The 23,619-nt window shown below is 37.1% G+C and overlaps 2 protein-coding genes across 3 annotated transcripts in view; both read left to right on the forward strand.

Moving 5' to 3' along the window:
• SLC25A27 (solute carrier family 25 member 27) overlaps nucleotides 1-15,953 on the forward strand; it is a 40,920-nt gene extending 24,967 nt beyond the window's left edge. Inside the window, exons 9-10 of one of the 2 annotated variants that reach the window (XR_004438757.1) lie at nucleotides 1,502-1,614; nucleotides 15,841-15,953. The gene's annotated coding sequence lies outside the window, so the exon portion shown is untranslated. Of the gene's footprint in view, nucleotides 1-1,501; nucleotides 1,615-5,273; nucleotides 5,376-15,840 lie in introns of those variants that run through there. The other variant, XR_004438758.1, reaches the window with a different exon arrangement.
• Nucleotides 5,726-22,006, forward strand: TDRD6 (tudor domain containing 6). Its single transcript, XM_033217369.1, is given in 5 exon segments — nucleotides 5,726-12,685; nucleotides 12,688-14,184; nucleotides 15,841-15,965; nucleotides 17,576-17,665; nucleotides 21,449-22,006. Coding segments are annotated over 5 exon segments (6,300 nt in total). The 5' UTR covers nucleotides 5,726-8,136; the 3' UTR covers nucleotides 21,488-22,006.
• Nucleotides 22,007-23,619: the final 1,613 nt, after the last annotated feature.

Raw genomic sequence — 23,619 nt, forward strand, 5'->3', positions numbered from 1 at the left:
CTCAGTGGCTCACACCTGTAATCCCAGCACTTTGGGAGGCCAAGGCGGGCAGATGCCTGAGCTCAGGAGTTGAAGACCAGCCTGGGCAACAGAGTGAAACCCTTGTCTCTACTAAAATACAAAAAATTAGCTGGGCGTGCAGGCATGCGCCTATAGTCCCAGCTACGCGGGAGGCTGAGACAGGAGAATTGTTTGAACCCGGGAGGCAGAGATTGCAGTGAACTGAGATTACACCACTGCACTCCAGCCTGGGCAACAGAGGGAGACTGTCTGTGAAAGAAAAAAAAAAAAAATGCTGAAGTGATTGAACTCTAGAATCTTAACCTGTATATACTTAAAGGGAGCCATTATATTTATGTCATGTTTAAAAAAATAGAATTTTTAAAATTTCATTAGGGTTCTTTTTGCCTGGGTTTATTTTCTCGTATTTCAAGATAGGGGAAAAAATTATTCAGACCTAAAAGTATAATACAGAGTTCTTAACATGTCTGGACTGTCTCATCCTGAAATCCATTCTTCACAGGGAAGCACCGTCATCTTCCACTGGGCAACTTTGGGCATATTCTCACCTTCAATTTCTCCTATATACACACATAGTAAAGATTAAAACCTTTAATGCTATATCCAAGACCTTCTCATTCTGACTACAGGCCATTTTTCTCACTTTTACCTTTCACTGCTACCTGTACCCTACCTGCTTGGAAATGCATTGCTCTAATTATTTCCCTGGAGATGCTCTATACTTGCTGCTTTTCTATGTAGTTTATTCTGTTCCCTCCATCTACCTTTCTTCCCACCACCACCACCACCTAGTCATCTTTATTTGTATTGATTAAATTCTACCTCAGTTATCTAAAACGATCACCTGCTATTTCCTCTCTGAAGCCTTCAGTATCTTCAGTACCCCTTTCTCCCATTGCTTCCCCTACTACATAGATGTACATATCAGGATCCCCTACACAAGATGCATCGCTTGAAAGCAAGGACCATGTAACACATCTTTGTATCCCTTATAAACTTCAAATAGGAGCCACTCTGAAGGTATCTGTTGAATTGAGAGGGTTTTTTGGGGAGTGGGGAGAAAGACATTTATACGCATGATTAAATCATTTTGTTCTCTTCTTCAGAATAATTATGTTGAGTCAATAACATTTCTGGTAAAATTTTTTACCATATTAAATGCTTAATTGTTTTTACATGATGATTTGTGTTTAAAACGTCATAATTTTTAAGGATCATCTTCAGTTTAACAGCTATTCCATAAAATCTAGAATGTGATAGTTTCAAATAATATATAATTGACTAACAGTTAATAAATATGTAATATGCTTACACTATTCTTCATTTTAAAGCATGTATGGAAATGTATGGAAACAAAGCATTATTTGGCCTTCATTGATGCCATACACATGCACATTTTACCCACACTCAAGTGTTTTATTATTTCTGAATTTTGAGGAATACAATATTTTTTTCTCTCCCCATACTTTACCCCCAACAGGCTGCTATGATTGTCAACAGCAGCAGGAGCCACTTCAAAGTTTGATAAAAGCAGATGAAGATGCTTAAAGATGTCTGTTTGCTGAAAATATCTGGTAACAAACAGGAATATATGTGAGTAAATAAACTATGTTATTCTGATTTTAAAAGTAAATGTTTTAAAGTGCCTAATTGCTTGTTATCACGGGTTTTGTTTTGTCCTGGTATAGTTCTGAGTTAAGAAGGTAATAGCAAGGAAGAAAATACATGCTACAGCATGGATGAACCTTAAAAACATTATGCTGAGTGAAACAAGCCAGGCAAAAGTGAACACATACATGATTTTACTTGAGGTACTAGAATAATGAAATTCATAAAGACAATATAGAATAGTGGGGGAGGGGATGAAGAGTTGTTTAATGGGTACAGTTTCAGTTTGGGAGATGAAAAAATTGAAATGGATGGTGGTAATGGTTGTACAACAATGTGAATACATTTAATGCCACTGAGCTCTACACTTAAAAATGGTTTGAATGGTAAGTTTTGTTTTACATATATTGTACCACAATAAACAGAAAATTTAAAAATCCATGTGCATAGATGTGAAAAAATATTAGCAAATTAAATCCAGCATCATATAAAGTATAAATACATCATGACTAAGTGAGATTTATCCTGGTAATACAAAATTGGTTCAACATCCTAAAAAATCAATATAATTCACCCAATTAACAGAACAAACAAAACATGTATCAATAGAATGTGAAAAAGTATTTGATAAAATTCAATAGTATTTGATGATAAAAATTCTCAACAAAATAGCAAAAAAAAGAAACTTCCTCATCCTGTTAAAAAGGATCTAAGTAAAACCTGTAGCTAACATTGTATTGGTGAAAGACTTTCTCCTTAAATCAGGAACAAGGCAATATCAATTCTCACCATTTTATTCTAATTCGTACTGAAGTTCTTAGTCATTGCAGTAAAGCAAGAAAAGGAAATAAAAGACACATATATTAGAAAAGAAGACATAGAACTGCCTTTATTCACAAATGATATAATTATGTATATAAAAAAACCTCAAGGATACCAAAAGCTACAAGAATTAATAATGAAGTCCTAGCAAATTCACAAGATATAAGGCCAATATACAAAAATATATTTTGATATACTGTCAATGAAAACTGGGGACTAAGATATTTAAAAATTAATATTATTTATAATAGCATAAAAACATTAAAAACTTAGATATAAATCTAACAAAAGTGTACAAGATTTGTTCACTGAAGAATATAAAACATTACTGAGAGAAATTAAAGATTTTAGTAGAGCAATGAACTGTGTCCATGGATTAAAAGACTCAGTATTGCTCCAAAGTTAATTCTTGTCAAATTGATCTCTACCTACAATGAAATTCTAATAAAACCCCAGCAGGTTTCAATTTTTTTTTTTTTTTTCAGAAGTTGACAAGTATATTCTAAAATACATATAGAAAATCAAAAACAATTTTGAGGAAAAAGAACAAAGTTAGACGATTAATATTACTTAATTTTAAAATTAGCTTTCAAGCAGTTTAGAAAATAATCAAAACAAAGGGGTATTGGCACAAAGATATACAGATTGATGCAACAGAATAAAGAGTCAAAGAATAAACTCACATACATATGGTCAATTAACTTTTGGCAAAAGCGCCAAGATAACTTAACTGGATAGTATAGTCTTTGCAACAAATGGCAATATAACAATTGGATATCCGTATGTAAAAATAAAATCCTCAACCCTTACCTCACTACAAAAAGTTAACTTAAAATGAATCATAGACCTAAATACAAGAGCTAAAATTATAAAACTTCTAAACAAAACACTGAAAGTTTGTTTTTGTGGGTTCTTGTTTTATTTTGTTTTTTCACCTTGGGTTAGTAAAAGATTTAGTGGAACAATAACAACAAAATAAACTACCATTTAGAAAAGAAAAATGTGTGAATAATTTGATTTCATCAAAATTATAAACTTTTTTCTTCAAAAGACATATTTAAGGGAATAAAACTGTAAAGATTTGTCAAAATATCATCAAACTGTACAATATGAAAATGTGAGTTTTACTGTACAAAAATTATGCCTAAATAGATCAAATTTTTAAAAACCTAATTTAAGATTTTCAATCTTTAAGAATCTTAGAAGAGAACATATTTTTAAGTTTTAATTTCATTCATATTACTAATAACTACAACTTACTACGTTTCCTGTGGTGGGTATTTTACCCATATTGGCTCATTTAGTCATCATATTTAAGTATAGTTCCATTTTTATAGATGAAGAACCTAACTCAGAAAATTTTATTATCCATGTCACCCTGAGATGATAAACAGGGACTTTCAAAATCTAAAGTCCTTCCTTTCCCACTATGTTTTGTTGCATCTCAAGTATTTATTTAATGCAAACATGTTAACTGTATTTACATTAATTCATGCAGTCCTTGGAACCAAAGTGTAAGGTGCATGTCGTTATATCCGTTTTCAGATATGGAAACAGAGAGTAAATGATTTGCTTGGGTTACATGGCTCTTACAAATGGAGGCCAATCCTGCTGTAACTCAAAAGACTATGCTCTCTCTACTCTCATTGCCCCCTATAATGATCTGGTCTTGAATTGTCTGTGTGTGTATTCTAATAAAATTGTATTTTGTGGCACTGAAATCTTAATTTTTTAGAATTTTTTAAAACTTTTTTTTGAAATAATTTTAGATTTTCATAAAGTTTCCAAAAAAAATGTATAGGGATGTACCATAACTGTTGTACACAATCAAAACCAGGAGCAAACAGACATTGGTACAATCCAGATTCCAAAGTCACTCATTTACAAGCACACATTTCTCTGTGTGTGTGTGTGTGTGTGTGTGTGTGTGTGATTCCATGCAATTTCATCACCTTTGTGTAGCTTTGATAACTATCACTACACACAAGATACAGAACAGTTCATCAGCCCATGGCTGATGCTATCCCTTTATAGCCACTTTCATCCCTTTTCTTCCCCATCCCTAACTCCTGGAAGCCACTAATCTTTTCTCCATCTCTATAATTTGTTAATCTAAGAATATTATGTAAATAGAACAATGCAGTATGTAACCTTTTACTATTTTTTTCACTCAGTAAAATTCTATGGAGAACCTTCCTAAGTTGTTGCTCACATCAATAATTCATTTTCCTTGTTATTGCTGTGTAGGACCCTTTGGTATTGATGTACCACAGTTTGTTGAACCATTTACCCATCAAAAGGCATTTAGGTTGTTTTCAGTTTAGGGTTATTAGGAATATAGTTGCTATTAACATTCATGTACAGGTTTTTGCATGAACATGTTTTCATTTCTTTGGGATAAATGCCTAAATGCAATTTCTTAGTCATATGGCAGGTACATAGTTTTTAAAATGTGGCTGTACCATTTTACACTCTTACCAGCAACATAAGTGATGCAGTTTATTTACATTCTTGCCAATACTGGTCTTATCACAATTTTTTAGCTTAGTCATTATCATGGAATGTAGTGATATAACATTGTGGGTTGTTTTTTTTTTTTGTCTAATAACTAATGACATTGAATATCTTTTCATATTCTTCTTTGTCATCTGTACATCCTACTCTGCGAAATGCTACTTCATATCTTTTACCAAATTTATTTTTTTTTTACTATTGAGTTTTGAGAGTCATTTATTTATTATAGATACAAGTCCTATATCAGACATATGGTTTGCAAATATTTTCTCCCTGTCTATAGCTTGTCCTTTTCATTCTCCTAACAGGGTATTTCTTACTTGAATTGTTTTCTAAAAATATCCAGTGAATGTTAATTTTTCTAAGCAACTGTAAACAAGGCCGACTAGTAGTATAGAAACTATAGACTGTAAAGTATACTGCATTTCTACTTAGAGTTCTCTATATACAGAGGTCTAAGATAGCACAAAATAAATATGATTTATTTAGCCCAATTTTCCTGCATCTTTTCCATAAAAAATATTGAAGTGGCTCACAATATTAGTATTCAAACACCTGTCATACATATTTCATCCCTGGCCTTATCCTTTCCCCTTTTATACTTTACGTATTTGTATTAGGATAAGACTATCCCCTCTCCCAAACTTCACATACCGGGGCCTGTCAAGGGGTAGAAGGATAGGGGAGGGATAGCATTAGGAGAAATACCTAATGTACATGATGGGTTCATGGGTGCAGCAAACCACCATGGCATGTGTATACCTATATAACAAACCTGCATGTTCAGCACATATGCCCCAGAACTTAAAGTATAATAATAACTAAAAAAGAATATCCCCTCTCCGTTTCCAAAACCAAGGGCCTCTCAAGACTAATGGGAGGAAAGTTTATTATAAAACTCAAGATATTTTGCTTAATATAGTATGGGAGATATATGAGGGGAGCTTAATCTTCACAGTGCAATGACCTGATTTTCAAAATTAACCCAAGTCCTTGTCCAACAGCAGAGCAAGACAGAACAAACTAACACTAACTGCTCCAGATACAGAAAAAGTGGGACATTGGAAACATCTGGGTGGATGGGGGTAAGGGATTCGGATCAACCCATAACGGTCACGTGATACACCCAGACATCCTAGGATTAAGGCCATGAGCCATGAAAGGAGGTTGGAGGACAAATGAAATAGAAAAAGTAAGTCATAGTATCTACAACCCTGTGGTCCACAAAGGAGTTTGGTTATACAACATGAACCTGAAATAGACGATGGATTAAAGTCTCCATTATTCCATGTAATGATAAAACAATTTCAAGTGTTCATAAGACCATTTTATAATGAACTCCTTCTTTCCACTGTAAAGGGCATAGTGTTAGATTGCTTACCCTTTTGTTAAAATTTATTGGATGCTAACAGTCCAGCACTGGCTAGGCATCGAGAACATAAAAATGAGAAGTGTTCCTGCTTTTAAGATGTTCCTACTGTGGTAGATAGAGAGCTACAAAATATGATAATATAGAAGTGTGTTTAAAAAAAAAAAAAAAGGAATAACTAGTTCTGCCAGGGTGAATAGTAGGGTCATGAGGAAAAAATGTTTGAGCTAGGTTTTGCTAGATGTTTTTAAATAAAATGTTTTTCTTCCATAATGAATAGGAAACAATTAGAAAAAAAATGGGAAAACTGAGTTTTCAAGGATGAGTTCTTCAGGAAAAAGCCAAAGCTTTTAGAGAAATTGGATTCATTCATTCATTCATTCATATTATTTAGCAAATATTAATTGCCTTCACTCCAAGCTAGATTCCAAGAATCCAACAAACGGTACTTGCCAAATGGAACCTGTTGACTGGCGGGATGATAAGAGATCTGACAGTTGCCACACAATGTTAAAAGTGCCATGAAAAAGTAAGCATAGGGTGATGTGGAAGCACATGGTGCCTCTAATCTGGACAGATTGAAGACACTGAGATTTACAGTTAGGCAAGGGTCATTTTAAGCACTGCCTTATTGTATTTGTATTTAATGACATTTCGAAACATGGAGTAGAAGGAAAAGTATAGGCAAACTATAAGAAGCTTCCAGGGATGTGTCTAACTTTGCAAATGAACAAAAATCTAATGTAGACATATCCTGGAAACTTCCCATAATTTACCTGCACTTTTCCATTCCAAATGGAGGTTTGGACATTTAACAAACAGAGGCCTCAAAGGGTTATCCTGTTAAGATTTTAGTAGATACAGCAGGGGCCTGAAGGAATGTTGATTCCATATCTCTTGGCCTCCTTTTATGAATCCAGTTCTATGCTAGCTCTGTTAGTAAATGAAAATGCCTTCAAAATTGGGATGCCAGAGTTAGCCTGCAAAGCAGCAAAGGAATCCTTATCAGCTAAGTGTGGGAAGGGAAATATGTACCAGTCGCTATATACTTTCATATGTTATTTCAACCTCATATCAACTCTACCAATTCAGATGATGAAACAGGGTTAAAGAACAGAGGCTGAGCACCTGGCTGTCCACAGACACACTGAGCCAGCAGGAGTACCCGTGCCCCGCGGCAGCACCCGGGGCCCTCCGGGAGTTCCGGCCTTAACGCCTAGAAACGTGCCACTGGCTCCTGTGTTTCTCGTTCCCGTTTCTTGTCGGCTAGTACCACTGGCTAGTACCGTGGCTGGCCCCCAGCGCTCAATCCCTGGTAGTTGGGAGGACGAAAAGGAAATCCCTCTCTGGTCCGTCCTCACCACAGGCCAGAGCCAGGCCCTCATACGGAGGCCTCCAGAGTCAAAGGTGCTCTGAGGAGATGCAAGTTGTGTCCAAAACCTCCCACTTCGGCGTCTCCTGAACGTCCCAAAAGTTCCTTAGGCCCTTAGGCGTTAGGCCAACCCCAGGCCTCGACTGGCTCCGCCCACTCCCCGCGGCCGGAAGTGGCGGCGCAGAGCGCAGTAAATGCGTACCCGTAGGCGCGACCTCGGGCGGTTGGTGGGGCTACCGGGTCTTACCAGTCGCTGCGTGAGTACCGGAGGGGGGGTTGCTGAGGAAACGGCTCTCCGGCGTCCTTCCCCTCCCTGGGGTCCTTTGAACCTAGTTTGGCTGGGACTCGCCTTTTGGCGGCGCGGAGGATTTCAAGGCCCTGAGGCGCGGCACTGAATTTCCGGAAGTGGGGGCCGCACCGCGCCGTCAAGATGTGCTCGACGCCCGGAATGCCGGCGCCAGGGGCCTCGCTGGCCCTGCGAGTATCCTTCGTGGACGTGCATCCCGATGTGATCCCGGTGCAGCTGTGGGGGCTGGTGGGCGAGCGGCGGGGCGAGTACCTGCGGCTGAGCCGGGAAATCCAGGAAGCGGCTGCCACGCGCGGCCAATGGGCGCTGGGCAGCGCCTCGGCCTCGCCCGGCGAGCTGTGCCTGGTGCAGGTGGGGCTTCTGTGGCACCGCTGCCGCGTGGTCAGCCGGCAGGCGCAGGAGAGCCGTGTCTTCCTGCTGGACGAGGGCCGCACCATCACTGCCGGCGCAGGCTCGCTGGCGCCCGGGCGCAGAGAGTTCTTCTACTTGCCCTCGGAAGTGCTCGGCTGCGTGCTGGCGGGCCTGGTGCCGGCAGGCTGCGGCGCGGGCGCGGGCGAGCCGCAGCACTGGCCTGCCGACGCTGTGGACTTCCTTAGCAATCTTCAGGGCAAGGAGGTGCACGGGTGCGTCCTGGACGTGCTGCTGCTCCATCGCCTGGTCCTCCTGGAGGTGCCCGATGTGTTCCAACAGATGCGGGAGCTGGGCCTGGCCCGGCGGGTGCCCGACAGCCTCTTCCGTTCGTTGCTGGAGCGCTATCTCACAGCGGCCACTGCTAGCGTGGGCTCTGGGGTTCCGGTTCTCTCGCGAGTCCCGCTGAAGCAAAAGCAGCCTGGTCTGGATTACTTCTATCCCCAGCTGCAGCTGGGCGTGACGGAGCCCGTGGTCGTAACCCAAGTGTGCCATCCCCACCGCATTCACTGCCAGCTCCGCACCCTCTCGCAGGAGATCCACCGCCTCTCTGAGAGTATGGCCCAGGTATACCGGGGTTCCACAGGGACAGGGGATGAGAACTGTACCAGCGCCACCTGGGAGGAGAGGGAGGAGAGCCCAGACAAGCCGGGCTCTCCTTGTGCATCCTGTGGCCTGAATGGACATTGGTACAGAGCACTCTTGCTTGAGACTTTTCGGCCCCAGCGCTGTGCCCAGGTGCTTCACGTGGACTATGGAAGGAAGGAGTTAGTGAGCTGCAGCAGCCTTCGGTACTTGTTGCCTGAGTATTTTCGAATGCCGGTGGTGACCTACCCTTGCGCTTTGTATGGACTCTGGGATGGTGGGAGAGGCTGGTCTCGGTCACAGGTCGGTAACCTGAAGGCACTGATACTGGGCAAGGCAGTGAATGCAAAGACTGAATTTTATTGCTCCTTTGAGCATGTATATTATGTCACCCTGTATGGAGAAGATGGGATTAATCTGAACCGTGTGTTTGGAGTACAGTCGTGTTGCTTGGCCGACCGAGTCCTTCAGAGCCAGGGAACAGAGGAAGAGGAACCAGAAACATCTCCTCAGTCTCAGTCTCCTGCTGAAGAAGTAGATGAAGAGATTTCACTCCCAGCCTTAAGATCTATCAGGTTAAAGATGAATGCCTTCTACGATGCACAGGTAGAGTTTGTTAAAAATCCTTCTGAGTTTTGGATTAGGTTGAGGAAACACAATGTCACCTTCAGTAAGCTGATGAGGAAAATGTGCAGTTTCTATTCCTCTGCCAGTAAGCTGGATGGTGTAGTTTTGAAACCTGAACCTGATGACCTTTGCTGTGTCAAGTGGAAAGAAAATGGTTATTATAGGGCCATAGTCACTAAATTGGATGACAGGAGTGTGGATGTATTCTTAGTTGACCGAGGCAATTCAGAAAATGTGGACTGGTATGACGTAAGGATGCTGCTTCCTCAGTTTAGGCATCTACCAGTATTGGCTCTGAAGTGCACCCTAGCTGATATTTGGCCTTTGGGAAAAACTTGGAGCCAGGAGGCAGTTTCCTTTTTTGAAAAGACTGTGCTCCACAAAGAATTAGTCATCCATATTCTTGATAAACAGGGTCATCAATATGTTATTGAGATTCTTGATGAATCAAGAACAGGGGAAGAAAACATCAGTAAGGTAATTGCCCAAGCTGGATATGCCAAGTATCAGGAATTTGAAACAAAGGAAAATATCCCAGTAAATGCCCACTCCCCAGGGCATGTTTCAAATCATTTTACTACGGAGAATAACAAAATACCTTTTGCCAAGACTGGAGAAGGAGAGCAGAAAGCCAAGAGAGAGAATAAAACCACATCTATTTCAAAAGCTTTGAGTGACAAAAGAGTTGTGACAAATGGTTCATCTGAACTAGTTGTGCAGGAAAAAGTGAAAAGAGCATCTGTTTATTTTCCTCTTATACAGAATTTCTTGGAAATTAAGCCAGGCTCCTCTTGTAGAGGAGAGCTGGAAGTTGGAAGTACAGTAGAAGTCAGAGTGTCTTATGTTGAAAACCCTGGCTATTTCTGGTGTCAGCTGACCAGGAACATACAAGGACTTAAAACTCTAATGTCTGATATTCAGTACTATTGCAAAAATATAGCTGCTCCTCACCAGGGAAACACGCCTGCTTGTTTGGCCAAGCGAACGGTAAACAGACAATGGTCCAGAGCACTCATTAGTGGTATACAATCTGTGGAGCATGTCAATGTAATATTTGTAGATTATGGAGACAGAGAAATGGTATCTGTGAAGAATATTTATTCAATTGGTGAAGAATTTCTCAAGGTTAAGGCTCAGGCTTTTAGGTGCAGTCTTTATAATTTAATTCAACCAAATGGTCAAAATCCCTTTGTTTGGGATGTAAAGGCGATACAGGCTTTCAATGAATTTGTAGATAATGCATGGCAAAAAAATCTAGAATTAAAATGTACAGTATTTGCTCTGGCTTCAATTAATAATGAGGAACTGTTTAACATTGTAGATTTGCTAACACCCTTTCAGAGCGCATGCCATTTCTTGGTAGAAAAGAGACTTGCGAGACCGGTAAAACTTCAGAAGCCTTTGGAGTCCTCTGTTCAGCTACATTCCTACTTCTATTCTACGCATGATATGAAAATTGGAAGTGAAGAATTGGTGTATATAACGCATATTGATGACCCTTGGAAATTTTATTGCCAGCTGGCAAGAAATGCAAGTATTTTAGAACAGTTGTCATGTAGTATTACACAATTAAGTAAAGTTTTGCTGAATTTAAAAACATCTCCCTTGAACCCTGGAACCTTGTGCCTTGCCAAGTATACTGATGGAAACTGGTATAGGGGCATAGTAATTGAAAAAGAGCCAAAGAAAGTCTTCTTTGTTGATTTTGGGAATATTTATGTAGTAACAAGTGATGATCTGCTTCCAATACCTAGTGATGCATATGATGTCTTACTTTTGCCCATGCAAGCTGTCAAATGTTCATTATCTGATATTCCTGATCATATACCAGAAGAAGTGATGGTGTGGTTTCAGGAGACTATTTTAGATAAGTCATTGAAGGCTTTAGTTGTAGCAAAAGATCCAGATGGAACACTGATTATAGAACTATATGGTGATAATATTCAAGTTAGTGCTAGTATTAATAAGAAGTTGTGGCTACTTAGTTACAAAGATAGAATAAGAAAAAAAGAAAGTGAAGTGCTCCCTTCTACAACTGAAAATCTTGCAGAAAAAAATGAGAATATGAAGTTGCCATGTACAGAGTATTTAAGTAAATCAGTAGGGAACAAGTTACATAATAAAGAAATTTCGGAACAGTCATATAAACCTAAGATCAACTCATCGTACAAGGAACTCAGACTTTTACAAAGTTTAACAAAAACAAACTTAGTCACTCAATATCAAGACTCTGTGGGAAATAAAAATAGTCAAGTGTTTCCATTAACAACAGAAAAGAAAGAAGAAATTTGTGCTGAGACACTCTTGAAAACAGCAAGAGTAGAAGCCACTCTTTCAGAGAGAAAAATAGGAGATTCATGTGACAAAGATTTGCCTCTGAAATTTTGTGAGTTCCCACGGAAGACTATAATGCCTGGATTTAAAACAACTGTATATGTTTCTCATATAAATGACCTTTCAGATTTTTATGTTCAACTAATAGAAGATGAATCTGAAATTAGTCATCTTTCAGAGAGATTAAACAGTGTTAAAACAGGGCCCGAATATTATGCAGGTCCACCTTTGCAAAGAGGAGATGTGATATGTGCTGTTTTCCCAGAAGACAATTTATGGTATCGTGCTGTGGTCAAGGAGCAACAACCCAATGACCTTCTCTCTGTGCAGTTTATAGATTATGGCAATGTTTCTGTGGTTCATACTAACAAAATAGGTAGGCTTAACCCTGTTAATGCAGTGTTGCCAGGATTGTGCATTCATTGCTCCTTGCAGGGATTTGGGGTTCCTGACAATAAAATCTCTAAGAAAATGATGCATTACTTTTCCCAACGGACCAGCGAGACTGCAATAAGATGTGAATTTGTTAAATTTCGAGACAGATGGGAAGTTATTCTTGCTGATGAACATGGGATCATAGCAGATGATATGATTAACAGGTATACTGTCAGTGAAAAATCTGAAATAGAACTTTCTACCCAAGTAATTAAAGGTGCCAGTTCAAACTCTGTTAACAAATCAGATGTTGACACTTCAGTATTTCTTAACTGGTATAATCCGGAAAAAAAATGGTAAGAGCTTATGCCACTGTGATAGATGGACCTGAGTACTTTTGGTGTCAGTTTGCTGATACAGAGAAACTTCAGTATTTAGAAGTAGAAGTACAGACTGCTGGAGAACAGGTAGTAAACAGGAGAAATTGTATCCCATGTCCTTATATTGGAGATCCTTGTATAATAAGATACAGAGATGATGGACATTATTATAGAGCACTTATCACTAATATTTGTGAAGATTATCTTGTATCTGTCAGACTTGTGGACTTTGGAAACGTTGAAGACTGTGTGGACCCAAAAGCACTCTGGTCCATTCCTTCTGAACTTTTGTCGGTTCCCATGCAAGCCTTTCCATGTTGCCTCTCGGGATTTAACATTTCAGAAGGAGTATGTTCTCAAGAGGGAAATGACTATTTCTATGAAATAGTAACAGAAGATGTGTTGGAAATAACGATATTAGAAATCAGAAGGGATGTTTGTGATATCCCTTTAGCAATTGTCGACTTGAAAAGCAAAGGTAAAAGTATTAATGAGAAAATGGAGAAATATTCTAAGATTGGTATTACTAAAAGTGCTCTTCCCTATGAAAATACGGACTCGGAGATAAAGCAGGCTCTTGGGTCCTGCAATCTTGATGTAGGACTTAAGAAATTAAGTAATAAAGCTGTCCAAAATAAAATATATATGGAACAGGCAGATGAGCTTGCTGAAAGAACTGAAAAAGATGTAAACAATATCAGAACCCAACCAAGTAACTTCCGTGACCCTAAAACTGATAACATTTGTGAAGGTTTTGAAAACCCCTGCAAAGATAAAATTGATACTGAGGAACTGGAAGGTGAAGTAGAGTGTCATCTGGTTGACAAAGCAGAGTTTGATGATAAATACCTAATTACAGGATTTAACACATTACTACCACATGGTAATGAAACAAAGGAGATACTAGAACTGAATTCACTTGAGGTGCCACTTTCTCCTGATGATGAATCAAAAGAATTCTTAGAGCTGGAATCCATTGAGTTACAGAATTCTCTGGTGGTGGATGAAGAAAAAGAGGAGCTAAGCCTGGTGCCACCAAGTATGCCACTCTCTCAAGAGTGTGTCACAAAAGGCGCCCTGGAGCTATTTACAGGGCAGCTTCCTCTCACCTGTGAAGCTGAGAAACAAGCAGAACTAGAGCTACCTACAGCCCAGCTGCCTTTAGATGACAAGATGGATCCTTTGTCTTTAGGAGTTAGTCAGAAAGCACAAGAGTGCATGTGTACTGAGGACGTGAGAAAGGCAAGTTGTGTAGAATCTTTTGATGACCAGCACAGGATGTCATTGCATCTACATGGAGCAGATTGTGATCCTAAAACACAGATTGAAATGAATATATATGAAGAAGAATTTATAGAGTATAAAAACAGGGATGACATTTCAGCATTGATGCCTTTGTTCTCTGAGGAAGAAAGCAGTGATGGAAGCAAGCACAATAATGGTTTACCAGATCATGTCTCAGGTATGTGAATTTTTTTTCCCATTTACTTTTTAAATTTTGTTTGTTTGTTTATTTGTTTGAGGCGAGGTCTTGCTTTGTCATCTAGGCTGAAGTGCAATGGTGTGATCTTGGCTCACAGTAGCTTCTGCCTCCCGGACTCAAGTGATCTTCCCACCCCAGCCCAGCCTCCTGAGTAGCTGGGACTACAGGCGTGTGTCACCACGCCCAGCTAATTTTTGTATTTTTTGTAGAGACGGTTTCGTCGTGTTATCCAGGCTGGTCTCAAACTCCTGGGCTCAAGCAATCCTCCTGCCTCAGCCTCCCAAAGTGTCCTTTTACTTTTAAGTTTAACATAGTGACTTTCCAAAGTTGTTGTTTGTTTTAAAGAAAAGAGAGTAATTCTTACATGGATTTCTAAAAAATAATTTTTTGTAAAAAAGATTAAAAACCTGGGAAGTGAATCAGATTGGATTTTATGAAGGGTATTTTAAACTTGGGGAAAATATATTGTGAAATCAGTGCAAAATTTTATATGCTGGAAGAAATGCTGAAATATTAGTTTTGTGTTTAAAAATTGAATGCTTAAAATCTATGATAGTCTCCAAAAGGTAATCACATTTAAAATGTAATCACATTTATAATCAAGAGGGCAAGTGTTGGCAAGTTTTATAAAACATGGTATTCCCTTGCCAAGTACTACGGTAGGCATAAATTTACAGTAAGGATTATTTTAACAGGGTCTTTTAGACTTAACTGTATCATGCATTGATCTTGCAATTCATTAGAAACGCTTAAACAAAAAAAAAATAGATGTAGGTAGCCTATATTAAAAGCTTTGTCATGAGTAAATCTTGGAGAACATCTATTATATTAACTTTTTTATAAATTATTTTTACTGCCGTTTGCTACTTAAAAATTTTTAAATGAGTAACTTTTAGCTTTTTATAATCAATGCTATACTTTTTAAATGTCAATTTTTGTATTATTAAATTTGAACCATTGTAAAAATAAGGAAAATAATGAAATAGAATGAAAATCAACAAGAAGTTATCAATGTTAACACCATGATGTATTTTCTTTTTGTTGTCTTTTACTGTCTTTGTGTGTGTCTACTACACAGTTTTAAAAACAATTTAGATCATACTATCATACAGTATTGAATCCTGCATTTTAGTCCCTTAAAAATGCTTTCAAAATATTTTAATTGCATGGTATGCCATCCTGTCGGTACACATAAGTTATTTAAGTATTTCCCTTGCATTAGATATTTATTCCTCATTGTCACATTTAATAATAGTAAGTATTAACTCTGTGATAAGAATGTCTGCTCATTTGTAACATGCTGCTTTGTTATAGAAATGGCTGTTGTAAGTGTAAAAGACACTTGTCTTAATAGTACCATATTTTATTAGCAATTTTCAATGTTAGAAATCAGATTCACATCCTTATGATGGTGATTTTTTGTTTGTTTTGTTGGTTTAGAAAAGCAGTTAGAGATTATATGGGGGAGGGGCGCTAGAAGAATTTTAAACAAAATTGAGGGAGACAGTCATACCAATGTACTAATTACATAATATTGATGATATAGAAATAATGCAGATTAGGAAAATGCTTTGCTTGCATATGTTACATTAAGGAATTAAGAGATATGCATTGAGTCTTAATTCAATTTGGCAGCTCAACCACAGAACACCTACACTCTGAAAGCCTTTACTGTTGGATCTAAATGTGTTGTGTGGTCAAGTCTAAGAAACACATGGTCTAAATGTGAGATTTTAGAAACAGCTGAAGAAGGAACAAGGGTAAGTGACATTTAAGTCCTTTATCTCCAAATATTTTTGCAGACAATTAAGGAAGTTTTACCAGACTCTGTCAGACTAGAGAATGCAGTTGAACAAATGTTTACCTGTTTGTTCCCCCTGATAATTTGATGTAATGCACAAATATTTAAAATCTCCATATATAAGAGTCATAGCAAGAAATCATCCTAGGCTGTATCATCTCTCTCTCTCACTCTTTCTAAATTCTGTTAGTCACCTAGTTCCACACTTTACACATCTTATCTCTTAGTTGGAATTTTTTATATCTAATGCCACTACCTTAGTTGAGTCATTTCACAACTACATTCCTCTAATAACCTTCTATTTTGTTTGCTGCTTCTAGTCTTCTTTAAATTGATGGTCCACGATGTCAGGGTGAAGTTTGTAAAATGCAAATTTGCTTACATCATTATTGTGTAAAACTTATTAGGGACTTCCAGTTGATTGTGTTTCTCCTGTGATTTGAAAACCACCTGTTTGAGAATTACCTGCTGTATTTTTTAATTGTATTGTAGATTCCTAGGCCTTGGCCTGGCCTGCTAATTCAGAATTTCTGGGGTTAGGATTCCAGAATGTGCATTCATATTCCATTAAAATTAAAATTGGAGAGCCCCTGACCTGGAACATAAAAGTCAAGCTCATTAACATGGCATAGGAAATCCTTTAGGGTTAAGTGTTTATGTACTCTCTTTGGCCCTAATTCTTTATATTTTGTACTTTATATTAGATGGACATCAAACTTCTTGGCTTCTCTTACATATACAATCTGCTTGCTGTTTTGATATATTTAATAATTCAGTTCTATTTTACCTATATTCCATCCTGTTACCAAACTGGTTAATTCCAATTTACTTACCCATTGCCTCTACCAGGGAGCATTCACAATTTAGCATTGTTTTCTAAATTTATCCTTGTCCTCAACCTTCCCCCCCTCCCAAAAAGGCCTTATTTCTGTATTACATTCCTATACCCCTTACTACAGAAGTCTGTACTTCTATAGTGTATTGTAATTATCTGCTTAGAGGTCTTTCCTCCACCAGATTTTGAACTATTTGATTTTGAAATTTTATCCATCTTTGATCACCAGTCATAGATACTCTGTATATGTTTGGGAAACTGAAGTAGCATGGAGTTTGAAACATAAGGTTGAAGTTCAATAAATTCATTTTCATTGTTTTTGAAAGTATTTCATTTTAGGGCCAGGTGTGGTGGCTCATGCCTGTAATCCCAGCATTTTGGGAGGCCAAAGCAGGTGGATTGCTTGAGCCAAGGAGTTTGAGACCAGACTGGGCAGCATAGTGAAACCCTGTCTCTACCCAAAATACAAAAAATTAGCTGGACATGGTGGTGTGCACCTGTAGTCCCAGTTATTCAGGAGGCTGAGGTGGGCAGATTGCCTGAGCCCAGGAGGTCGAGGTCACAGTGAGCTGTGATCCTGCCACTGCCCTCCAGCCTGGGCGATGGAGCAAGACCCTATCTCAAAATAATAATAATAATGATAGTATTTCATTTTTTAATTAGTTGCTCTGGTACATAAATCAGTTTTTTTGAATTGGACACTTAAAAAAAAAAAAACTTGTTTTTTCCTGTAGGTTTTGAACCTTTCAAATGGTTTGGAGGAGATAGTGAACCCTGAGAATGTCTGGAATGGCATACCCAAATCGGATAAGCGTCCACCTGAGGTATGGAATTCTATAAGTAGTAATTAGTGAGAGCATTGTTCTTCATTTTGAAAGGTGATTTAACAAACTATTTCCAAAGCCCTTTCATTTGGAAAAATGGGAGAAAAACCCTGTGACAATAGTTAAAAGCAGCAATAACAAAATGGATGATTTTGGTCCTTATGCCAAGTATTCTTCTGAGAAAACTAGTTATTAATGTTTTACTCCTTGATTAGAAAATGTTTTGGTGTTCATGACTCTCATAAAATATATATTAAATGCAGAAAACCTGGGAAATACAGCAATATTAAAAATGAGAAAGTAACAATCACCTGTAATATACCCATCCAGAGACAAGTAGGTTGACCAGTTTGGTTTTCTTTTATAGTTTTTCTGTTTATATGTAATGTAAGTATTGCATCTACATAGTTTAGACACAATTGATTTCATCCTATGTGTAGTTTTATATTCTGATTTTCTTCATTTAAGACTCTATGGTGGGCAATTTGCCGTGACATTATGATGTGTCTGGGCATTTGAGTTTATCCTGTTTGGGGTTGGTTGAACTTCTAGAACTTCTCACTTCATAATCTTTGCCTGATAGTTTTAATATCTGGTCCTCTTGGGGTTTGTAGCTGTTGATTTTCTTTCCCCTAGATAAATGGTCAGCTTTCCTTGGTTCTTTGTATGTTGAGTAATTTTGGATTATATCCTGAACATTTTGCATATTATGTTTTAAGACTTTGGGTCCTGTTAAAATCTGGAGCATGTTTAAGTTTTTGTTATAGCAGATGATCGGCTGGTTTCAATTCATACCACATGTTCTGTTTCTCCTTCTGTAGTTGGTGATTCTCCTGTTGGTTTAGTTTTCAATGCCTTTGCTGTTCAGATCCTCCTGGTACATAAGCCACCCAGGGTAGTCAGGGACTTTGGTCAGTGGTTTATATAATAGTTAGGTGTCAGAGACTTCGCTGTGCTTGTTTGGCTCTGTTCTGCATGTGCATAGCTCAGGGGCAATCCTGAGACTTACAGTTCACGTGTAGCGTTAGGAGTTAAATATTTTCAACTCTTTTCCTCTCTGAGATGTTCTCCACATTTTCTGGCTCCCAGGATCTTGTTTTATCCAGCCTCCAATGGCCCCTTTTTCTGGTCCCCTAGCCAGACAGTATTTTTCTCTCAACCTCTGTTCCACCACACAGTTCTGTTTGATTGCACATAAGAAGCAGATAAAGAGATAACAAAAACAATCTCCTATTACCACTCTTCAGACGACAGAAAGTTCTTTTCCTGGTTCCACTGGCTGGAGAGATGGGTCATCTCTCACATTTGTAGGTGCCTATGTTGCCATAGCTGTCACCAGGCAGTAACTGGGGCTAGCCACCCTCAGGGCAGGGCCAGAAGAAAAACAGAAAAAAAAAAAAAACATAACACCACAATACAGCAAAGAGATTTCCTACCTATTTCTTACTCTCTAGCATTCAGGGTTCCTTTATCCCTAGTCCACTGACTATAAATAAGAAATTTCTCTAGAATTTTGCTGTCTACCCTAGCTGGGCAGTTTTGATTTGGCCCACCCTCAGATCAAAATCAGGAGACAAAGAAGTAAAAAAAAGAAAAGGCCTGTGAAACTCACTCCTGTTGTGAGTCTTTATTTACGTTTTTACTTTAATTCTTAATCTACCTATTCCTGTTCACTTTTGAATCTTTGAGTAGTTGCTTTTTATATTCTGTCTAGAATTTTTCGTTGTAATCAGTGATAGAGAGGTTATAGTCAGCTTATTCCATCTTGGCTGCACTCAGAAGGCCATAGACAATATTTAGTAGCTGAATAATGCTGCATGACACTAGTGAGCCATGATGTAGTAAATATTTCCCATAGTGTTGGATATTTAGGTCATTTGAAATTTTTACTCTTAAAAATCATTGAACATCTCTCTTTACATTATGTTAATTACTTTTTTGCTTAGGTCAGAAATAACAGCCTACTACACTTTTTGCCTCAGTATTTACTAAAACTTTTTACATTCGGGTTGTCTCCATCCATTAATTATGAAGAATCCAGAGCCAAATGCATACATATGTACATACAAGATTCAGTTTGGATAAAGTTCTCTATCCCTGCCACATAGAAAAGAACTATTTAGGACTATTTAAAGTAAACATAAAATTATGTATCTAGATAAGTAAATAGATAACTACCTCTGGCTTTGACTAAGCCAGTTAGCAGACATATAGAAATTACTTATGAGTAAGACTCTAAAATTTTTGATTTGGTTACTAATGACATTTAAATATCCTTCCCTCAAATTTGAGGAAGCTCTTAAATCTGGATACCTGTCTACAAATGAGCTAGCTTTCCTTACAAAGTGAATATTGTACTATGCATGACTTTTTTATGATACCTCAAGTCACTATGATCTAGGAATCTAATTACTTTTTTAAAAAAATGGTTTCTTATCTGAGTTATTTTATTTTACCATAAGAGTATCTTGTTAATTAGTTTCTGTATCACATAATGCACGCACATGTTGCTGTTGGTTGTTAAAAGGAATATAGGAGAAATATTTCCCTTTTCATTGTCTTTAATAAAGCATCTGTGGCTCTACATGGATGCTGTGTTTTAATAACAGCCCCTTGAACAATGATATGCCTCCCTCCTTCACCAATTACCAGAGTTGTTGGGGGTTTGGGAGCTAAACATTGGAAAAGGGTACTTTACGCCCCGTGTAAAGTGCTCCAGGGGTATGTTCTAGAAAAATGAGTATTTGAAGAATAGAAAATGTACTTCACGTGATCCTCATTATAAAATCAGATTGTCATAATTTTGATAAAAATACATTTCGTTGTTTACATCTTTTCTGGCTTATCTGTGGTTCCATTTCTGATTTGAATTATTTTGTACTCATGATAAAGAATCAATAGCAATTCAAAGGTTCCTTTTGTTAGGCTGTATCCCAAAGAGTAAGGAAAGATCTTTACTTCATGTCATCAGGTGATACCACATTTAAAGGTAACTTGTGTTTTTAAAACAAAATACTTTTATCACCCAGAATTACAGTCTCTTAAAAATACTGTTATGCTGAATCCCTCAAACAAAAATGGTTTATCAATTTCTCTGGACATAGGTAGCAGGGAAGAAAAACTACTTTAGGTAAAAAAAAGTTTAAATATACTTATGGGAATAAATAACCAAAATGAGGATTTCTTGAAATATAGGAAATTTGTTAATTGAATTATCTTGAAAGTTAAATTATGAATGTGATAAATTCACATTTTAAAGAATTTTATCTGTTAATTAACTCATATGTTCAAATGATCTTTGTTAAATAATCTCTTGGAATTTTTGAATCTTTAGTTTATATAAGATTCAAATTATTGGTTGGTTCTTGGTATTGCACATTCTTGTTCATAAATAATGCAATGTTCTTAGAATTGAGTCACGCTGAGAATAAAATCAGCTCATGATAGCTTTAATGTCATGTGAAAAATATATACAAATCAAAAAGGACAAAGAACTAATTGATTATCAGCCTTGTTCACACCATTCTAGCAAAATATAAAATATGCCAATTTCATAACTTTTTAGAGAAACTTGATTTGATGGTACAGTGTGAGAACCAAAATATTAATAATAAAATAAAACATTATTTCTATGGAAATAATGCCCTGTAGTAACTAGACTACTCATCTGTCCCCTCTCCCTTTTAGAGAACATTACATTTGTCACGGTAACACCTGTGGAAATTTTTTTGTTTGTATGTTTCTTTCTCAGTTTGAAGTTTTTCTCTTTTTGTTTCAGAAAAGGGGTTTGGAGATGATGGACATTTAATTGTGGATCTATAGCTGTGGCCAATCAGTCAGAAGCTGCCCTCGAACAAGTGGCATCTTACCCAGACCAACAGAATATTTGAGAAAATTGAAAACATGTAACCACAAGAAGTTGTCATTTTCAAAAACTTTTATATAGGTGGAAAACAAAAGAGGTCTCAGGTTGACAACGGAGTGTATTTATAGTGATACTGTTGTATATACGGATCTGGGATCTTTCTTCTTTATTGTCTTATGTTTCTAATTAGTTGGAAGGATTTATTTTGCTAAACAGTTCACTAACACATTACATTTCAAAAAACTATTTTGGTACCTTTCAAATACAGTGTTTACATTAAAATAGAAAAAGGCTCATGACAAGTACATTATTTGATTCTACTTAGGATAGCTTTTTAGCAGGATCTCCTTCAGAATTTTTGTCTTGATTTTGAATCTTTGCCTGTTTGTCTAAACATTTGACTAACATTCTGTTTGAATTTGGAAGTATTCTAATACAAGATTTGAATAAAGTTTATCCTTAAATAAAGTTTATCCTTAATATGATGGTCTCATTTTATTAAAAGGAAATAGAACTCTTAAATATACTTGGTTCCATCTCTCCTCTATAATGGAGGATTGGAGAAAGCACAGTAATATTAAATGTTAGTTCTTATGTATTAGTCACTTAGCTTGTACTTTAAATGCATTTTTTCACTTTAATCATCAACTTTGAAGTGCGTATCAATATTATCCATATTTTATAGGTGAGAAAATTGAAGCTTCATAGAAAGGTTAAATAACTTGTCTAAGGTCAGATAGCTAATGAGTCTCAGAGGCTTGATCAAGCCCAGACCTACCTAACTTTAAAGCCCATGACTTTTTAAACATGATTTTGCAAAGTATAGATCTTAGCTTTTGGAAACAGATCTTAGCTGTATGCTGCTTAACAGATATGTGACATGGGCAAATTATGTAATATTTTGAGATTGATCTACATCTGTAAAGTGGTGATGATAAAACCTTTCTTGCAGTGTTTTTTAACATTAGAAATAATTGATATAAAGTCCCTGAAAAGGTTTAGGCATTTGGTAAATGTTTCTTTTCCCTGAAAAATACTCAGTGTGCACTATATTAGGTTATTTCTTTTTAACCTTAACTTATTAGATATTTTCAATAGTTATTTTCTCCTTTCAGCATCAGCATGCACCACCAACAAAAGAGATTGTAAGAAAAAAAAAAGTGTTGAATGGCACATCCATACAGTTGGAATGTTTATTTCTAAAATGAATGGGGAGAAAATGTTTGCTAAATGAGACTGGGGTAAAGTTGTATCTCTGTGAAGCATTATCAGACTCTGAAGCCTAATGGAAATAGAATTATGAACCTTAAAAACCAGGTATAATTTCAGTAAGTAGAAGGAAGAGAGGTTTGCATTAAAAGTAATTGAGGTAGATGAGTATATTACTTATTCCTGGAATAATGAATAGACAAGTTTGGCTTACTCACATAGACGATATAATGTGAATTGTCAGGAGCAAAGCTCAGAGAAGATGTGTTAGGGTCAGATTATAGAAAGCCTTCAGTTTCAAGCTGAGTTTAACTCCCTATTTTAAAAAATTTAATCTGAATGGCTACAGAGGTAAAATTTCTCAGAATTAGTGACTTTGCACCTGACACCACTAAGATAGGACTAGGGTACCAAATGAGTGGTAAAAATTTTTATATCCCTTGGGAAATAAAATCATTTTCCATGATTCCCATATTTATAAGTATAAATTAAGCTATATTTTTATCTCCATTTAATCGTGTTACTCTGTTTTACTACTACATATCGAATTGAAAACATAAAATTGGAATATGAAGAAGCTAAATGTAATTCTGAATGTTTTATTATCCTTCACAGCCTTTGTGTGAGTAATGTATTTTAACTGGAATCCCTGCTATATGCTGTAATACCTATGGAACCTTTCTTTAGTAAGTAGAATGCCTTAAAGAATTAAAGAAAATGCCAAAAATTACCAATTTTCTCTAATCCACTGCCTTTGCCTCATCTCTAATATTCTTAACCCTTCTCCACTCGTCATTTAATCATCATTTGAATTTGTGTAGTACCACCAATCCTGTGCTACAACAATGGGCTTTTGCTTGTTCTGATTTTTCTTATCATG

The sequence above is a fragment of the Trachypithecus francoisi genome, unplaced genomic scaffold (assembly GCF_009764315.1).
Source record: "Trachypithecus francoisi isolate TF-2019V2 unplaced genomic scaffold, Tfra_2.0 Lachesis_group10, whole genome shotgun sequence".
NCBI lineage: Eukaryota > Metazoa > Chordata > Mammalia > Primates > Cercopithecidae > Trachypithecus > Trachypithecus francoisi.